Source organism: Amblyomma mixtum, chromosome 1 (genome assembly GCF_055824585.1).
Source record: "Amblyomma mixtum isolate Tamu chromosome 1, ASM5582458v1, whole genome shotgun sequence".
In the NCBI taxonomy this organism is placed as follows: domain Eukaryota; kingdom Metazoa; phylum Arthropoda; class Arachnida; order Ixodida; family Ixodidae; genus Amblyomma; species Amblyomma mixtum.
This window is the reverse complement of record NC_143012.1, coordinates 252,349,460-252,367,808: the sequence shown is the minus strand read 5'-3', so window position 1 is coordinate 252,367,808 and position 18,349 is coordinate 252,349,460. Positions and strand designations below refer to the sequence as shown.

At 46.9% G+C, this 18,349-nt stretch overlaps 2 protein-coding genes across 7 annotated transcripts in view; both read right to left on the bottom strand.

Annotated features, from left to right (window-relative positions):
- Nucleotides 1-8,697, bottom strand: part of LOC149371483 (NPC intracellular cholesterol transporter 1-like) — a 105,323-nt gene extending 96,626 nt beyond the window's left edge. For all 6 annotated transcript variants that reach the window (XM_089565705.1, XM_089565704.1, XM_089565707.1 and 3 more), the window contains exon 1: nt 8,269-8,697. In XM_089565705.1, coding sequence (XP_089421831.1) covers nt 8,269-8,427 — 159 coding nt within the window. In that variant the 5' untranslated portion in view covers nt 8,428-8,697. The remainder of the gene's footprint in view (nt 1-8,268) is intronic.
- A 386-nt stretch (nt 8,698-9,083) lies between these two features.
- LOC149371482 (SRR1-like protein) lies at nt 9,084-10,062 on the bottom strand. The gene has a single exon (XM_089565711.1). The coding sequence runs from the start codon at nt 10,003-10,005 to the stop codon at nt 9,184-9,186; it is 822 nt and encodes a 273-aa protein (XP_089421837.1). The 5' UTR covers nt 10,006-10,062; the 3' UTR covers nt 9,084-9,183.
- Between the last annotated feature and the right edge of the window lie 8,287 nt (nt 10,063-18,349).

The window sequence follows — 18,349 nt, the reverse complement described above, 5'->3', positions numbered from 1 at the left end:
TGGTTATTTCTTCTTCGTCCCATCCACTTCGCCTTTGCAAGTAATTTATGGCGGCACATGCTGCTATCGCAGGAACAGCTTTGAAATCCGCTTGTGCTACTACTGTTGCCCGCTTCCACCCGTCCCCCAACCCACCACAGCAGTGGCCAACGGTGGTTGCTTTGTCACCGTGCGTCGAGCCTTGCAAAAGCGCACATTGCTCGAGTAACTCGAGTCGACACCCAACACATTCCCACGGGCTGCCTAGACAAAACATCAAGCAACCCTGTGAGTCGTTCCGAAAAAAATCAAAAAGAATGCGTCGCATGTGAAAGCTCTGACCAAAAATCGCACTGCGACATCAGCGGCGACACAGATTTTTTGCGGCGTCTTGAGGTGAAATTCGCAGCACGTGAAACGGGTCTGAGCCTCCGGTGACGGGAATAACTATGGCTGGATTATATATATATTTTTTCTCACTCATGCATTCACTTTTTTTTTTCTTTAAAGGGCGGCTTGCACGTGACGTCATCGACGCCATGATGAAACACCGGAAATAGTGCAGGTCCCAGCAGGTGGCGAAAGGCGAATTAGAAAAACGCGCAGTTTTCGGCCGTGTTGGTCTCCAACATGGCGGTCACTATGACGTCGTGGGGGGGAAGCCGTCTACGCACGCGTACAGCCACTTCCTTTATTAACCTACGCTATGAGGAAACGCATTGACAGGTTTGACTGACAGGCTCGATAGGCCAAACATAAGGGCTGTCGTCAGCATTCAGGATGCACTACTGCAGAGTCACGACCGCCACGTCTCTGTCCCCACCGCCTACAGGAAACACATTAGCGCGAAATTAGTTCGGGGCCTCTTCCTCTCTTCATTCTTTCACTCCCACCTTCCTCCCTTCCCTTAAACTGCAGCGCAGCGGTTCAGATGTCCGCCGAGATATGCGAGACGGATATTGCACCATTTCCTGTCCACTAAAACCAATTTACAATTATTTACAATTAGCTCAGACCCCACGGGTGGCGCTCCTCCTTTCCTGTTCGCATACTTTAGAATTCCAGGTTGGGTGTTACAAAGATGAACCAACAATAAATATTTAAACACTAGCTACAGAGAGTTTTGTACATTTTTAGTGAACAGACAGGCTTTTCACATTTTTCTACTGGTCCTGGAAGTTTTGCGTAAGGCTGTGGAAGAGCTTTGTACTAACAGAGTCAAATGAAATGAGAACTGAAACGCAAACTGCAAAGCTGGAAGGTATTAACACCACGCAGGGAAAAGAAATACTACAGTGGTTTATTTTTCCACAGAGACATAAGACTCGAACTGTTCCTAAGCCATGCCCGTATTTCCTCTCCAGCTGCTAAGATTTTTGGTCGTTTGTGCTTGCGTTTCAGTTGTTCGCTTTACGTTAGATGGTACGTCGCTAGATTAACCGTGCGGTGGCGCCGGGTCCACTGGAGGACACAATCTAGCCTGAAAGATACGACTTCTTTTTCATAAGATTCAGTAGAACACACACAAAAGTACTCCGAAAGCCTAGCGCTTGCGACAAAATTACATATTTAGAGGTAGAGGGCCTCTGAAAGGGGGCCTAATAAAGTTGCGTTATACCTAGGATGTTAAAGGACACCGCTTTACAAATATCGTCGAGCAAGAATTTTTTTAATGCTTTTTGTGGAAGCTGGGTTATGTGCAGTAAAAATTTTAATTTCCGCCTATTCGCACCTTCCCCTCTCCTACCGTCAAACTTGGCTTTACCTCCGCTGGCTGTCGACACGCGTGGGAATTCCCCGGTGATGGGGTGGGGGAAGCTTCTTGACCAGCCGGATTGGCCGTGGCCATCATAGCTGCGTGACGTCTTAAAGGGCTGGGGCGTCATACCAATGATAACCTCTGGCTTCTGACATCACTTGCACGACATGACGTCATATATGTGCGAAAGCCCGGCACCACTGGTTGCCACGAGATGAGAAAGCGGCAACTTTTAAAAATGTACTATAAATTTTCCACTCGCTTTTGAGGTCTCGCATGCGGCATGAATGCTCGGTGGCCCGTACTCTGCACAATGCAAGCATTTTATGGCCAACCTCGAACAACCTTTTCAGGCATCCTTTAATGTTTGAAAATTGAATGTTTACCTGCTCTGCCTGAGTAATTCATTCTATGTTGACTTATTAACTTAACGTTTCCTTTGTGACACGCAGTAAACACTGCATCGCAATGACTTTAACTGCATCAGAATGGAAGCTTGCTACCCTCCAACTGCATCAGAATGGAAGCTTGCTACCCTCCAACTGCATCAGAATGGAAGCTTGCTACCCTCCAACTGCATCAGAATGGAAGCTTGCTACCCTCCAACTGCATCAGAATGGAAGCTTGCTACCCTCCAACTGCATCAGAATGGAAGCTTGCTACCCTCCAACTGCATCAGAATGGAAGCTTGCTACCTTCCAACTGCATCAGAATGGAAGCTTGCTACCCTCCAACTGCATCAGAATGGAAGCTTGCTACCCTCCAACTGCATCAGAATGGAAGCTTGCTACCCTCCAGTCTGCTACAGTGCCACTCATTACGGCTGGTTCTGTCCATCTATGAAACTTCAGATGACCACAAAAGGCCCCCATATGATACAAACTCTTAATATCACGCTCACTCGTAATGTACAGTCACTGCAAAAGGGAACTGGAATGGACAAAGGCAACTTGAGAGGAAAGCAGTGTCGCTTATCGCAACCATTATAATCTGACCATCCCACAACAAAGAGAAACATTAGAAAGAAACACACGACCCGCGTGCAACAACAGCCTGTGACAAGGCCGAGCGAAGACTAGCCAACAACAAGCCAAGCCTAGCCAACTAGACAAGCAATGCTCAAATTTTAGTGGACACCAGCACAACGAGGAATTGCGTACAATTAGAAGCCATATAGAATGAAAGACGTTGGTCAGTGATCATACCACATAAATCAGCGATGAATGCATTCTTTTTGTGTGCGTGAGAGCGAGTTGCTTCCTTCAGGATCCATAATGTCCTTCTGAAGTTCTGCTAATAAATTTGGCAAACTAAACTTTCCCTCTCAACTGCTCGTACTTGTAGCATTCTGTAAATGGCCACACGGGGAGAAAGCGCAACAAAAACTGTCAACGCATGCCTCCATCGGAGACAAGCTACCGAAGCAGCACGCAGCCAAAGGTATGATGGAACGACGTATCACTGTATTTACTAGGTACCACATTGCTCTGGAGATAAGATTCTATATCCCCGTCTTCAGCTTATTTTATCATTTCTTTAGCTTCATCAGAAAAAAAAAGAAGACAATGGGCGGCACACAGCCTGAAGGCTTCCGCTGTGCTTACAATGAGATAGGCGGCGACAAGATGTCTGCAAAAGTTGGAGTGTTCCGAGAAAGCCGCTGCTTTGTCGCATGCCAAGTGTCGGGCATCTGCTTTTTTTTAAATTTATGCTCGGCACAACTGTTGTCAAGAGGCTCACGCTGGCTCCTCATACGTAGAGAGCCATGCTCTAGCACAACAATGCGTTTAATTTTTATCCTTCAACACAAAGACATTTTCTCGCTTACACACTGTGTGCAATGCCTAACGATGCCAGAAGCTCGACAGAACTTTTATTATTGACAACAGGAAAACTAAAATGCTAAAAAAAAACTCACTGAAAGAAAAGCGTATCACTTTCTGCTCTGTGCCTGTACAGCTATGCCATTGGCCACATATAATGAACACAGACTCAGCTAGTGACTCATGCCTGTCCTGAACATTCCTGGGATTGCACACGACCGGGCAGACACTTTGCTGACACATTCCAGCGCTGATAACACGAGGCAAAAGACTCGCGCGTTGCGACCAGGTCCTACAGCCGCGATAAGCTGCACAGCGGGATGATAGTGATGAGTATGACACAGCCACATCACTGGTGCCCGAGGCCCTTTATGGACATGCACAGCTGCTTCTTTCCAACCTTCAAGATGCATACTTGTAATATATTGCTTCAGCGAGAAACAGTGCAGGACAAACAAAACTACTCTAATGCGGAAAAAGAAAAAGGCCAGAACGCTTTGCTTCTTTCACTGGAAAACGATTCTGCTAGAAATAAACTGGGGTCCACACATGCCCACTCTGAAAATAACAGCATCGAACGACCGAAACACAAGTGCAGTCAGCTCTCGATGCTTCCCAGTTACTGCCAAGTAAACATGACCTACATAAACAGCTGACAGGCTACAACTTTCGGTCTTTTCACTCGGTGCGGTGCCCATCACTACCATAACAGAAAATGATGCTTCACAGAGACAGGTAAAGAACAAGAGGGAAACAAGCTGCTGTCACACGGGACTCTCCAGTTCTATCCTGAGTAAACATATGCTCAAAATGCTTGCCTCAAACACATGATGGGCACACAACAGATGCGCCATTTCTTATTTGTCGGAACTGCCCGAACAATACATGTCACTGCATGCTACGCAGCTAAGGGCAACTTAATGACTACATCGGATTCAAGAAAAGCCACAGAGCTGCCACAAAGTTCAGACGCTAGTTCTTTGCCTGTGGAGCCTGATAAGGATGTGCCGGACTACACTAATGCCGCATTCAACACGTTTCCTGCTGCAATATAATTCGGAGAACTTATCACTTGCTACCGCTAAGACCATATCAAATGAAACGTGCATTTCCAGAGCCCCGCGCGGAAGCAACGGTACTCACTAGATAGATCTGGAAGCGCTAAAGGCATGCAGCCTCTTGTTCGCACTTGAGGTGACACATAGCTCTCAACTGATGGCTTATCATGTATGTATCAGACCAACCTTTCCGCTCAGTCTATCCAGTATGCCACATAGGAACTGCTTTTGAGGTGGACAAAATGCTTCCCCTCATTATGCACCTCACCTTTCAATCAAAATGACAATGGTTTAGCACAACTAAACGTTCGGCAGCCAAATACATGTCCACAAGACTAGTCATGGATAAAGCTCCCAGTAAAACACATACAGCTGATAAATAAATAAACGATAAATAAATAAATGAGTACATGTGTACACTGAGAGACGCAATAAAAGCATATGCGAAAAGGCTGCATTGAATTGACAACCTCATCAGACATAAAGTGGCCTATAATAAACATGATGGGTATTACCGCTAAGTGTTACTAGTCAAACTTATAAGGAGCACACCTAACTAAGGTCAAGGGCAAAATAAGATGACTGAATCATAGCACGTCAATGCAGCTTTCATATGAAAATGCCGTACACTTTCGAATAGTGCATGCATGCACTTCCAGTCTATATATTAAGGAATAAGTGTAACTTCCTAGATACAGAAATCGAGCACAGCAGTGAGCTCGCTTGTCTAGAGTGCTCAAACGGTGCTCTGCAGATGAAAGGACATCAAATTTAGAGCATGCACTGAGTATCACAGATAATATTTGGGCTCGAGTACGGCCGGATAAACATAGTAACCATGCAGGCACAAGCACCTTGTGCCTACCCAAGTAGTTGCATCATGATTTCACTTCATTTGCTTCAAAGCACACTGCTAGAGCACTCTAGACAAATGTGCTCATGTACTGTGTGATGTCAATGCACATTAAAGAACCCCAGGTGGTCGAAATTTTCAGAGCCCTTCACTACGAAGTCTCTCATAGCCTGAGTCGCTTCGAGACATTAACCCCATAAACCAAACCAAATGTGCCCATGTTTGTGCATCACCTCATGTGAATTATTTTCACCTGAAGAAATATTTGATTCCGCATCCGCCTAGAGCAAAGTAAAAACTCAACCCAGTAAATATCCCAATGCTTATTTTCTGCAACTAACCAATGATGAAAGGTTCGGTGTAAATATAACAGTGTCGTAAGAGTTCAAGACCGGACGGTAAAAAAGAAAACAATCTCCCTATAAAAATACATGAGTTAACAGAGGCACTAATCAGTGTGCATATTACAGCTGCAGACAGATGAAGATAGTATATCACAGTTGCTTTAGCGAAGACCGCACAAAGTAAGAGACTTCTGCATCAACAGCCTCCACTATACGCAGCACTAAATGCTGTACACTGAGCTTGTAATTCCCAGAAATGACAACCAATTATGAATGCCCAGCAATTGGTCTATCCTACTCGTGCTACACAATGGCCAGTAATAAAGAGATAGCGATAGCTGCATAGTAGGAGCAGCTTACATAGTCTCATATATGTCAAGTACACCAACATCTAAGTACTGTACTGAGACCAGCGTGCGGGCCTTTTAACACGTACAATAATCAGCAAGCAAATGAATCAGGGAGCAAGAAAATTAATGCTGTTATCACAAAAAACAGATGGCAAAGGACTGATTCCTGTTTAGCTCTATATTTCATTGCATCAGCAACATTACAGGCAACTAGAAATGAAATGATGTTGGCGGGGGAACCAAACGTAACCTGGAAGTTGTGGAGAGGAAAAAAAGTTCCTAGTTCTACAGATCACTTTCGGAGATCGTGATATTAAAGCCGTTCTTAATACGAAAATCTGCTAAAATGAGAACCAAACACAAACTCCCTTTCACAAACTGCAATTCAGAAGCAACGCTCCTCATATAAACATACTAACACTAAGTATGATCTGAAACATGCTGGGGTTGGCAGCACTGTAGTTCACGATATCACAGAAAATTAATGGAGCTTGACGTATAGTCCCATACTTGTGGGAGAACTGCAGGAAACCAGACCCTCTCAGCTTGACAGCATCGCTGATGTGGTACTGCTCATGAAGCAAGCTCAAGCTGCTTACTGCACGTTACAGTACGTTACAGGTAACAGTGCACACGACAGTATGTTGAGCTGGAGCAATTTTCCAATGCCAGCACGCCACTCAAGCTTCCATTCATTGGAAGCTCGCGCTGCGAGCAGGCATGATGCACAATGAAACCGATATGTAGCAACGTCACAGAAGCACCTCTACCTAATGTACTACCAATAGTACCTGCTGCAGACGCACTAGGTCACAATGAAATGTGCTGCTCTGGTTGGAACCAGTCACAACTTGTTACAACAGGTTTGGAAAAACGCACCAGCTTCGGGCACTGAACATGCGCTATATACTGAGAGGACAAAGAAAATACGAAGGATTCATAACTGTCGGGGCTACCGGGTACACGGTGTGACGTAAAACCGGTTCCCAGCAATCGCATTACGAAGCCGAAGATAGCTTGAACAGTAGTTCCAACGGAATCGACAGAAAAGACGATGAAACAATGTACCAATATCGAGAACGGAGGTACCATCCTTATGCAGAATATACAAGAAAAGTTGACGGCGGTAGGGCCAAGAATAGTCACACCACAAGTGGAGGTGGGTAGTCCGAATCGTAACGAAACATGGTCACAGAAAACGCGCAGTTTTTGGTTTTACAAGGTTCAACGTCCGAAAGCGACTCAGGCTATGAGGGAAGCCGTAGGGGACGGCTTGGTTGATTTCGACCACCTGAGCTTCTTTAACGTGCACTGACATCGCACAGTACATGGGCCTCTAGCATTTCACATCCACTGAAATGCGACCGCCCAGGCCGGGATCGAACCCGCGTCTTTGGGTCAGCAGCCGAGCACCATAACCACTGAGCCACCGCGGGGGCTCACAAAAAAAAAAAAAAAATGTGTCTGGAATACTCACTACCTTTCACACACAGTGCCGTGGAAGCACTTTTCCTGCTATCAGGTTTTTCTCCTCCTGCATTATTTATTGCGCACATTCCTCGTAGGCTGTTGATATGCACCACGCGTTCGATACGCCTGAAACTCGGCAAATTCGAGACGAAACGCAACGCTGAACGAAGCAGAGCTTTTTCAGTTCTTCTTTCCGAGTATTGCTGAACAGGACGGCGACTGCTGCAGCGCCTTAAAACACTGGCATTAAATGACGCCGTCACAACGTGTGAAAAAAATTCATGCCGTCAACATTACAGGTATACATGCCAGAAAACTTCCAAATTCACGCCGTAAGCATGAAATGTAGAAAGTGTCAAACATGCAGCGGTAGAACGATCCGAACTGCGACGAGCTGAGAACGGACGTGAAATAGCGCTCGACTCGGCCATGTCTTATCTCGAGCGCTGCTTGCTAACGGCAGCAGCGCGTCATGGATACGCTTATGACAAGCTCAGTACTCCGAGAGAGACATTAGGATACCGCTTCAATCGCGCCGCTACACCAGCGCAAAATAGCTCGTAAAACTCGGTCAAAACAGCACAGATTAGGCCTAGAAGCGAAATCGGGACGGCGACGTTTCCGTCACTTACCAGTAGTACGAGGACGCAGGCGAAAATCCTTAGCAGGCTGGTGGTTCGTAAGCTGCTGTTATCCATTCTGTGCACGGGAGTGTCACTGAACGACGAGATTTTGCGACTCACAAACGAAACACGGAATAATTTAGAAGCCGTCCGAGAAGGCACCACCATCCTGAGGCGGGGAGTTGGCCGCTGCTGCCAGGCTTGGTTGCAGTGTCGGGAAGCTTCACCAACGCTTTCCGGTTGGGGAACGGGGATGAGGCTAATGAAACAAATTTTGAATTAAAAAATAAGAAAAAGGTTGCTGATCTACGGCTGGTCTGACTATTGCATGGCTGATACGCTGCAGGCACCCCCAGATCACAGCGATCGTCACAGACCACCGCGGCGAATACTCATCGCTGCCGCAGCGACGGTGCTCGGCGCTCTGATGAACTCGGCAGCCACCTAGCGGCCTTCGCCCGAGATGACGCACGCGAGACGAGGGAGAGAGTGCGCCAGGCCACATGACACAACTGCGCGTCGCTAGACGGAGGGAGGAGTCGCGGATCTTGGCGGCCTTGGGCAGGCAGGCAGCAGAAGCCGCTAGCTTGCCTTAGGCCGCAGGGAATGATACTAACCATAATTACACCGATGTAGCACGGGCATCTCCATCATTTCGGGCTGCTCCGTACCGACGTTGCTTGTACGCTATCGCTGTTCGCATCGCGTCAGTAGTACAACGTCATGGACTTGGCCTACAAGGACGCGATCACTTACGACACACCTTAAAGCTGTGAAGCCCAAGAAATGCGTTTCTTGCGTAAAGTTGACAACATACACAGAGAGAAACGAAAACTGAGAAAGTATTTAATGAGCGTTCAAAGAGCAGCGTCTGCAACAGTTCAATGCTTGATGACAGCAAGGCAGAATTGTGACAATGAGCACTTAAATCTTGCATTTTTCTTCGAGAGCCAAGATAATCTCGTCATCGCCACTGTATACAGGCTCGTCTTTCGAATTCCACACGTCTGTATGTAGCGCACTCGTGTCAAAAGCGTGCAAGGCGAGGTCATTGAACACGTCCGAGTATTTGAAATCGTTCGCGATCGCAAATTCACGAACGGCCGGTCGCACGTTCACCAAAAACGCACACTTTTGGCGAAGGGAAGCATCCAACTTGTTCGTCCACATGGTGTCAAAGCTGTTCCCAAGAATGACAACATTGCTAAGCAAACTCGCATCCCAGTTTGCCCACAGAACACTATTGTAGAGGGGAGTTCCGCAGTGCGGCATATAGAAAAGTGTCCGGTCTCGAACGCTGCGTTTCCCTTCTTCGTTGCGTTCCAGCACGGTGAATCCCAGTGACGTGAGGATTTTCCGCTCCTTCTCCGTGAAGGCTGGATCGTAGATTTCCACCGAAACGGGGGAAAAGTGGCGCCGAATACAGATGAGCAGCGCGAACTGGAACCTAGCACTGACGCAGGCGGTGAAGTTACCGAGACCGTAACAAACAATGCTACATACTTTAGTATCACCAGGCACCACTTTCAAGCACTTCGTAAGCACATGTAGAAAGTTTTCGAAGTACGCCGATGATTGCAGGTCCGCTTCTGCCTCGGAGATGCGCCGAAGCACTACGCTTTCGTGCGGACCCACGTCATCTTCACTACAAGCAGGAGCGACTAAACGCTTAGCTTCTTTTCTGCTCGGTTTTCCTCGTCTCTTCACAAGCGTAAAGCCATCTTCGATCATAACTGCCGAGTTCATCTCAACGCACAGTTCGTGAAGGAACGATATTGCGAGCAAACTTTTCCTCAGAGCAGCGCCATGTTGCTTTGTCGATATTGATGCGGCCTCGCCAGTAGTGCGAGGCATAGGTTTCGGTTTCGAAATATCGTGTTTCTGTCGCAAAAACAAGATTTTTTTTTTGCCTTTGTTCAGCCGTGTGGTTAGTTGCTGAGATTTTTATTCCCAAATATAAGCCTTTATAACCACATCAAGAAAATATAATCGTTATGTGGGATCACCGTCTTCATTGCATGTTCTCTCTAGCCGTCCGTTCCTCCGACCATCGCGTTTTTTTTTTTTTTCAATTATTTAATTTGGTTTAGCTGCAGCATACATTTGTTTGTTCTACTTTTCTCTACACTTGGGGAGGGGAACAAAGGGGAAAAAAGGAAAAAGAGCGGCAAGGAAATGACCTCCCTGCCTTTCTGTCCTTTTCTCTCTCTCTCTGTACTTTTCTAATAGTTGCAGAAATGACCGTCAATGCAACAAAAAGCTGTGCCTAACATTTTAATTCTTGGAAGCTAGAGTATATATGTTTGGAGCAAGGAACTAAACAGCTCTGGCGAAATCAGTCGATTTCATTGCTTGTTAACGAAATACAGGTTACATAATACGTCTGTACAGACAGAGGTCCCATAGTCGGCCACAGTGTGGGGGGTGGGGGGGGGGGGGGGGGAATAAGAAAAAATTGGAGGGGACACTTAAAGCTCCAAGGGTGTGACGCGACAGGGATAATGCGTTAGTGTCCATGAATGCGGAATTGGTCATTCTGTACTTTACATTCATAGATGCCGCAACCAATATTTAATTTAACTAACACCTGCCACGGTGAACAGGTTGCCATCTTCCACCTATGTTGCTTCTGTGGGGATTGTTCGCTTACAATCAACGACACCGACTCCGGCTATTCTGGAACACGTGCTCCTTAACGCTGCCAAGTTAGCATAGTACGAAATATAGAGTCAGCAGTTGCGAAGAATTATGCAATAGTTAACGTCAGTAGAATGCGGTAAGTACACATCTGAAAAAAATTCAAGCGCCTTAATGTGAAAGAGAACAATCAAACAATCCAGTCGCACAATGAACAGCACGTAGAAATTCTTAATGATATATTTAACAATAGCGGATTAGGGTGGCTGTAAAAGCCGACGGAGAACGGATTTGAACGTTTAAAGGCTCAGTGTAGCAGTAGCTTGGTTTGGGCTAGTTGGTAACAGTTCTTCGAAAACATAGCCCAAAAAGGAAACTGACGACACAGCGCCTGTCCTGTCGACTTCTGTGTCGCCCGTTTCCTTTTTTGCGCTATGTTTTGGAAAAAAAAAATGCTCAGTGATTGCTCAATAGTAACTGGTAATAAATGGCAATTATTGTTAGCAGAGAATTGAAGTGTCTGCGTAATTTGTGTTTGGTTCAGGCAGCAGGAAGTTTTTACACTAAGCAAAGCGAGCGTCGTTGCGATAGTTGGTCAATATGGTGGTAAGAGAAAAATGGAAGGAGTTTTTTAACAGATTTATTGATATGAATACAAATAGCGTATTAAATTAATTGGAGAACAGATATGATATTGCGTCATCGGAGCAGAGAAAGGTCATTTTCTGAACGTGGGCTATGGGTTTTGATGCGTTTAGCTTGAATATGAATGATTTTCAGGGAAGATAAATGCGAGGGGTATGTATACGTCCTCAAGATGGAATGCAATTTTGAACGCGGCTGTGAATGGACGAGTTATAAAAAGAAATAAGCGCGAGTTAAATTAATGATCTCTCGCTCGGGAATAGCAGCCTGGGCCGCACAATTAAGCCCACCGCTGTGAGCACTTGCCATCGCAGGGCAGTGGCGCATCGCTTAACAGCTGCACCACTGCGCCAGGAGGGTTATGAGGACTCCCAGGTATCTATGAATGTAAAGTAGAGGATGACCTCCTATATATATGAGAATTAACCCATTACGCTATAGCGTCATACTCTTAACATAGAAATTAAGGGTCCCCTCCAATGTTTTCTTAAGCCATTTAAAACTCTCAAAGCCATCCATGCATTTATAGGAGGTGATTTTTTTTTGCACGTTTTGAGATAATGTGGAAGAACTGACCGAAGGCACTATCAGCGTTAGCGAAGGCCGCGACTACTGGCTAGTCAATGTAGGCGATGTGGTGAAGAAATAAAGATGTTTTAAAAGTTTTCAAATCAACTTCTCATTTCCTGATGTTGTTAACGCATGCATCTGAATAAAAATAGGGTAGTGATCAGTGTAATTATCCTCTATGACACCTACCGGAAGGTGTGCGTCTAGGGTGTATAAAGCGTGATAAATGAACCAGTGGTAGAAATGCGTGTCGGAATCGTTATTAGATTATAGTAGCCACGACTGTTTAAAAAGTCCGAATAATAATTGCATGAAGAGCAGTTAGTTTCTAGTACGTGTGTTAATGTTGATGTCACCCGTTATTGTAACATTTTTTCGTCCCTTTGATAATTCATTTCAATGAATGAATGAATGAATGAATGAATGAATGAATGAATGAATGAATGAATGAATGAATGAATGAATGAATGAATGAATGAGCTCTTTATTTAGAAAGGGAGGCTCAAGGCCATTTGTTGAGGAATTGGGTTGTTAAGGAAGGGAAAAGTAGGGGTCTATTGATACATGAAATGACGACATGGGTGGTCTAGACACGCTTTACACTGCTTTGTAGAGGTCACTTAGCATATTTGCCAATGCCGTTCGCTCCGACTCTGGTCAATGCATGAAATTCCTCGCCATCGGTGGGAAAACCATACTTGGCGATGAGGCCGTCGCGACCCCAGCGGAACTCTGAACAATGCCCAATTAGGTGGTACAGATTTAATACGGAGTCTACAGTTCAACAGAATTCGTTGACAGGAGGCAAAGGCGATCGATATATGCAATCAATGACTACATTTTTTTTTGCATCTTCTTAAAAGAATGATTCGCCTGGTTTACACATACATGCTAGAATTTGTCACCTTTAGTGCCAGATTGAGTCGGGGCGGTGATAGTCACAGCATGAAGAAATGAATATTGACGCGATACCGTGATTTTTATGTATACAATGGCAATATTCTGTTCGATATGATATAAACGTAGACAGTTATTTATCGGCGTCTCACATCCAAGTCCCGCTGACATTGATTGCTGAAAATTGGTATTGAGTAGCTGATGTCAGGGTAGCAATGTCTTCTGAAAGTTTTCTCAATCTACGTGGATTAAAATGGGTAAGCGACATGCAAGAAGTAGAAATACGTGGTTTTAGGCCAGTAGGCACAAATTATGAGGCCACTGAAATGTTTGAGAAGGATCATCAAGGGAAAATAGAAAGGTCAGACAGAATTTGTGCAGAAAATACCGTTGTCTGTATTCTTTCGAGCCCTAATTTGATAATTTCCGTCCAAAGATTAAAGCACCCTTTTTCCTTCTTAGGTTGTCCTGATTGGGAAAACTTTTCTTGTTTTCCACGGTCAGCTGGTGGCCGTTCAGGCATATTGACTGAGTTTCTCCACCTGGAAAACCTAAGCTGCCGGTGTTAACCGGGCCTTGTGTGCTTTCTTCAATAAATCGTTGTTTTTTTTACGTGGGAACAAAACAGCGTGGTGATGTTTTCCCCAAATTGTGCAGGGAACCTGTGAACAAAAAAATTGACTGTCAGTTTGCGTAGTTACGCCAAATGCGAATTATAGGTGCGCCAGCATCTCGGTTCCAGTGTTCGGATCCATTGTTGACCGATGGAAGTTGTTCGGATAGCGATAAGGGGTTAATGCCCATATATGGGGAATTGGTCATTGTCTTCTTTATATCTATAGATTCCTGATAGTCCTCACACTACTCCTGGCGCAGTGGTGCAGCAACTAAGTCATGCGCAACTGCCCGGCTATGCAGATGCTGTCATCGGCGGGGCTTGTGAGATCCATGTTATTCTTCCTGAGCACACTTTCGCGACGAATCATTAATTGAACTGCCACATGCCACGGTAGGCAGTGTGCGCGTGCGCACACACACACACACACACACACACACACACACACACACACACACACACACACACACACACACACACACACACACACACACACACACACACACACACACACACACACACACACACACACACACACACACACACATATTTTGGGTCAACTGGCGGGCACGTCATTACGGAAAAGAGTATTCGCGGGGAGCACCAACAAGGCGTCGCAGACGTATATGCGAAAAAATTGACCGGTTCCAAGGCGACCAGTAAAATGCGGCATAATAGAAACAGAAGTACATCATTCAACCGTGCATGAGTCCGACCTTCTAGTTTTTTCTCTGGAAACAATAATTCAGTAGCAAGGGTTTGACCAATACACCCCGGCACACCACTGAACTCGGTATAGTTTTGTTGTATTACAAGTATGCGACAGGTGTATTTGTACCGATCGCGGATACCGTCGGACGAGAACCGTTAAATCCTTTAGAATTCTTCTATTTCTTGTCACTGATAGACTGCTGTATACAACCGTGGCGCACTTTTCTTTTCCTGTTCCTGACCGGAAAGTAAAGAGAAGGATCGGCTTGTAAGCGAAAAAAAAGCGGTATATGTCGCGTAGAACGAAGGCAGTTTAAAAATGATATTCCCTCCAGAGCTATCCGCACATAATCGTAGCCGAAGAAGTCACGGAAATTGTGTGTCTGTGGGCTTCCCTTTTATCCTAGCTCCGATCAAGCGCCGCAGTGGCCCGTACAGAGCTAGGCCATCTTTTCGCGGAGCTTGAAATCGCGCCGCCCTCCGATGCACGTTTACTGGACCGTTTCCAGCGGGCCCCCCGAAGCCCCAAGAATAGCGCGCCCGCGTCCATTGACATTACACGCATAAACATTCTGCGCTGCCCAGTAACTGCGCGACGGCGAGCATATTGCGCGCTCCGCGCTTCCGTAAAAAGACGGCCAAGACCGGTCGGTCGTGACCCAGGCCGTGACTTACACAAACGTTAAGTCCGCCGAAAGAGAGGTTGCATTATTTCGAAGCGTGCGTCTCTAGCGCTCGGGATGTCTGGGATGGAGTGCAGAGCCACCTCTGTCCGCTCCACCATGGTCCGCTCAGTCAGGTCGGCCGATGCTGTAGCCGTCCTACTGAGGGAGCGGGGGTCGGTCGTGGTAGTATTCAGAGGCCTAAATGGCATTAGAGAGTTTTAGCAGTCCGCAGACGTCTTTGCCAAAAGTAGCCGGGCACACGTGGTTTGTTCCTTAGACGCGTAGCGAAAAACTTATGGCAGCCCTTAAGTTCTGAATCTGTGTAAAGTAAGGCGAGCCAGTTTCCTCAAGTTTTGACGCCTTTAGGTCTTTAAGGGTGTCGCAAAGGCTCCGTTATGCGGTTTAGAAGCAAACACCTGTTGCTCGGCTACTTTTGGTAAAGGAGGTACCAACGTAGGGCCATATACCGGATTACTGGGAGCCTACTGCGCACGCGCAGTGACAGAGGAGGAGCCAGGCATAGGGCCACTGCGCGTCCAGCAATCGGGTACACATCTACACCAGTACGCCTCCGCAATGTCATAACTGTCTGTTGCAGACGTAGGGCTTGCTTCCGCAGTCTAATCATATGTGGACAGTCCTTCAATTCTCTGCAAGCTGTGCAGCACGTGTTGCGTGCAGGCCTAGCGAAAAAAAGGTCATTTCGTAACTCCGTACACTCATTCGGAACCAAATGGTGTCTGATTGATTCTAATTTGTTTTTAATTGATTCCAAAAGTTTTTTTCCCCAAGTCTATCATGACTCGGAAATGAGTTTGGGTACCGCGGACTGCCGTCGTGGAAGTAACAAGCGTGATGTTGGGTACTTTCTGTTTAAAAGCATTCTGAAATAGACCGATTTCACAAGCAGTTGCACGATTGCGCTATGCTGTCGCCGCCGCGATGCACCCTGGGAGTTGTGCTCTGGCCGATGGCTACGTTGGCGCGGTGCCGGAGGCGCGACAAGCAGTTTTGTTTGCATCGCCACAAGGCGCTTCGCTGCATTTCATCTGTGGCAGCTGCACCGAGCTGAGGGACCCGGATTTTGCAGCCTCTCCAAAAGAAGAAAAGAGCGCGTGGAAGCTTTGTCATAGAGGCAGCTGACTAAGCTCTATGCAACGCGTCTAGCCGCCTTGCTCCTGCAGATCAGTGTACAGGTAGAAGCAATACGAAAGGGAACACGGGAACGCGTGGCCTATGCTCTTCGTGAAGCACTGCCGCCAAGAGCCGAGGAGAATGGGCGGCACCGGGCGCATGCGAAAAAAGAGCAGCCGACCATGCTTACACTGGTCATGTGCCTTCGCAGCAAATTCTCACCGGCTCTCGGTGACAGTGCTTCATGAAGCGCAGAGGCTACGAGCTCCCGTGTTCCCTTTCGTATTTCTTCTACCTGTACGGTGGCATAGCGCAATTTTCCAACGCGAAGCGAGGCACTACATCGAAAGTAGCTTTTTACGTGCCGTCTGTTTCTGCTGACGGCCTTAAACTTTAGCAAAGACGCGGTCACTTTTATTAACCTAGAAGCTGCTTTGTCAATCCACCTTCACAGCTATATTTGTGCTCAGCGTATACGGCTGTGGCTGAAAAAATGATTGAAATCTTAGTGCAATATTCAGGATTCCACGAGGCGCGAGGGCTTGGTGCGCCTATTCGCTCCCATACCGCATGTCGCAACAGTCGCGAAAGTGTTCGTACTAATTCAGGGAAATGGATTTGCAGCATGGCTATAAATAATGCATATCGGTTAATTTCTGATATATTGCTGTGCATTACCATTTAACCGTGCATACACTCGCCTTTTAGCAACTTTGCATTAATGTCGGATCATCGCTTGCGTCTCGCTCAATATTTTGATCTGCAACAAAGAACTTGGGGGACAAGGGCTGTGAAAGGGGGTCTAAACAGAGATGCGATATGCCCAGGATGCTAAAGGACGCAGCGTCGCAGATATCTTCCAGCAAGAATTTTTTGATGCGTTTTGTGGAGGCGGAGTTATTTGTAGTCAAAATTTGAATTTCCTAGTCTTCGCGCCTTTCCCTCTCCTCTCGTCACTTTTTGCAAGTTGCAATGTCGGTTCTCGGGCTCCACGCACTCAGCCCATCCGCTCCCCCTGCACGGACACAGACCGCTCCCGTCGCGGCGACGACCATACCCCCTCCCCTCTCCCCTCCCTACATCCCCCTCCCCCTTCCCCTGGTCCCCAAGAGTGATGCCACCAACTGGCCAACATACGTCGGGACCAGTATCCCCTCCCAAGAATACCCCAAAGTAATTAATCAATCAATCAATCGGCGCGCGCGGGAATTCCTCAGGGGGCGGAGCCAACTCCTCCTAAACTGGTTTGGCGTTGACGGCGCTGGCGCGGCGAACCAATAGACACCTTTAGCATGCCGTGTACCGTGTTACCGTTAGCTTTACCGGAGTACCAGGAGACCGCCCACCGCCAGTGAGCATGCGCTCATTGCTCCCGATGCTGCAGGCGCGCGCGTAGCTGCCGGGTACGTGGCGCCATCTGTCGGCGTCAGAGAGATTTGCGCATGCGCGTTGACTGCGCGCGGGCTCCCGGTACTCCGGTATCGGTAACAGGAACACGGTACACAGTTTGCTAAAGGTGTCTATTGATGCCATTCCACTGCTGACGTAAAGAGCGCTACATGGCTCAATGCGCTCGGATTCGCGCGAAAGCTCGGCACCGCTGGTCGCCCCGAGGTGCGGAAGCGGGAGTTCTTAAAATTGTATTTTAAATGATCGGCTCGCTTTCGAGGTCTTGTACGCGGCATAAACGCTCGGTGGCCTGCACTCTACATAATGCAAGCATTTTATAGCCAACCTCCACTACGGCGTGCCAAATAACCTGAGTCTCTTTGGGACGTTAAATCGCCATAAACCAATAACCAGTATTCACTCTTTATATTTCACTACGCAGTGATTGGTGCATCTTTGCCAGCCTCAGTGCAAAAAATCGGTGACGCTCCTCTTATATGGTCTGCGGATGCGCAGTTCGCATCAAAATAAGACGAAGAATCTGCAGGTGTAAGCTTGTTCGTCCTTGCAGGAAGCCGATGTCTTCAGTCCGCTTAAATGTTTGTTTTTAGCCCGCTTCTACTGCATCACGCAATCGTGTTGTTCGAAAGCCTTCCTTCACCATTTGATGCAGTCTTTTCCTGCTTGATAGCACACTTTCACCTCTCGGTACTCGGTGCCCGCAGACCCAGACCACGCTGTGCCTTGTGACGCAAGCGAGTTAACCGCGAGCGCTTAATTCCGTGCAGTACTGTGGAAGCTCCTGTTGTAGCTGAAACAATGAGCT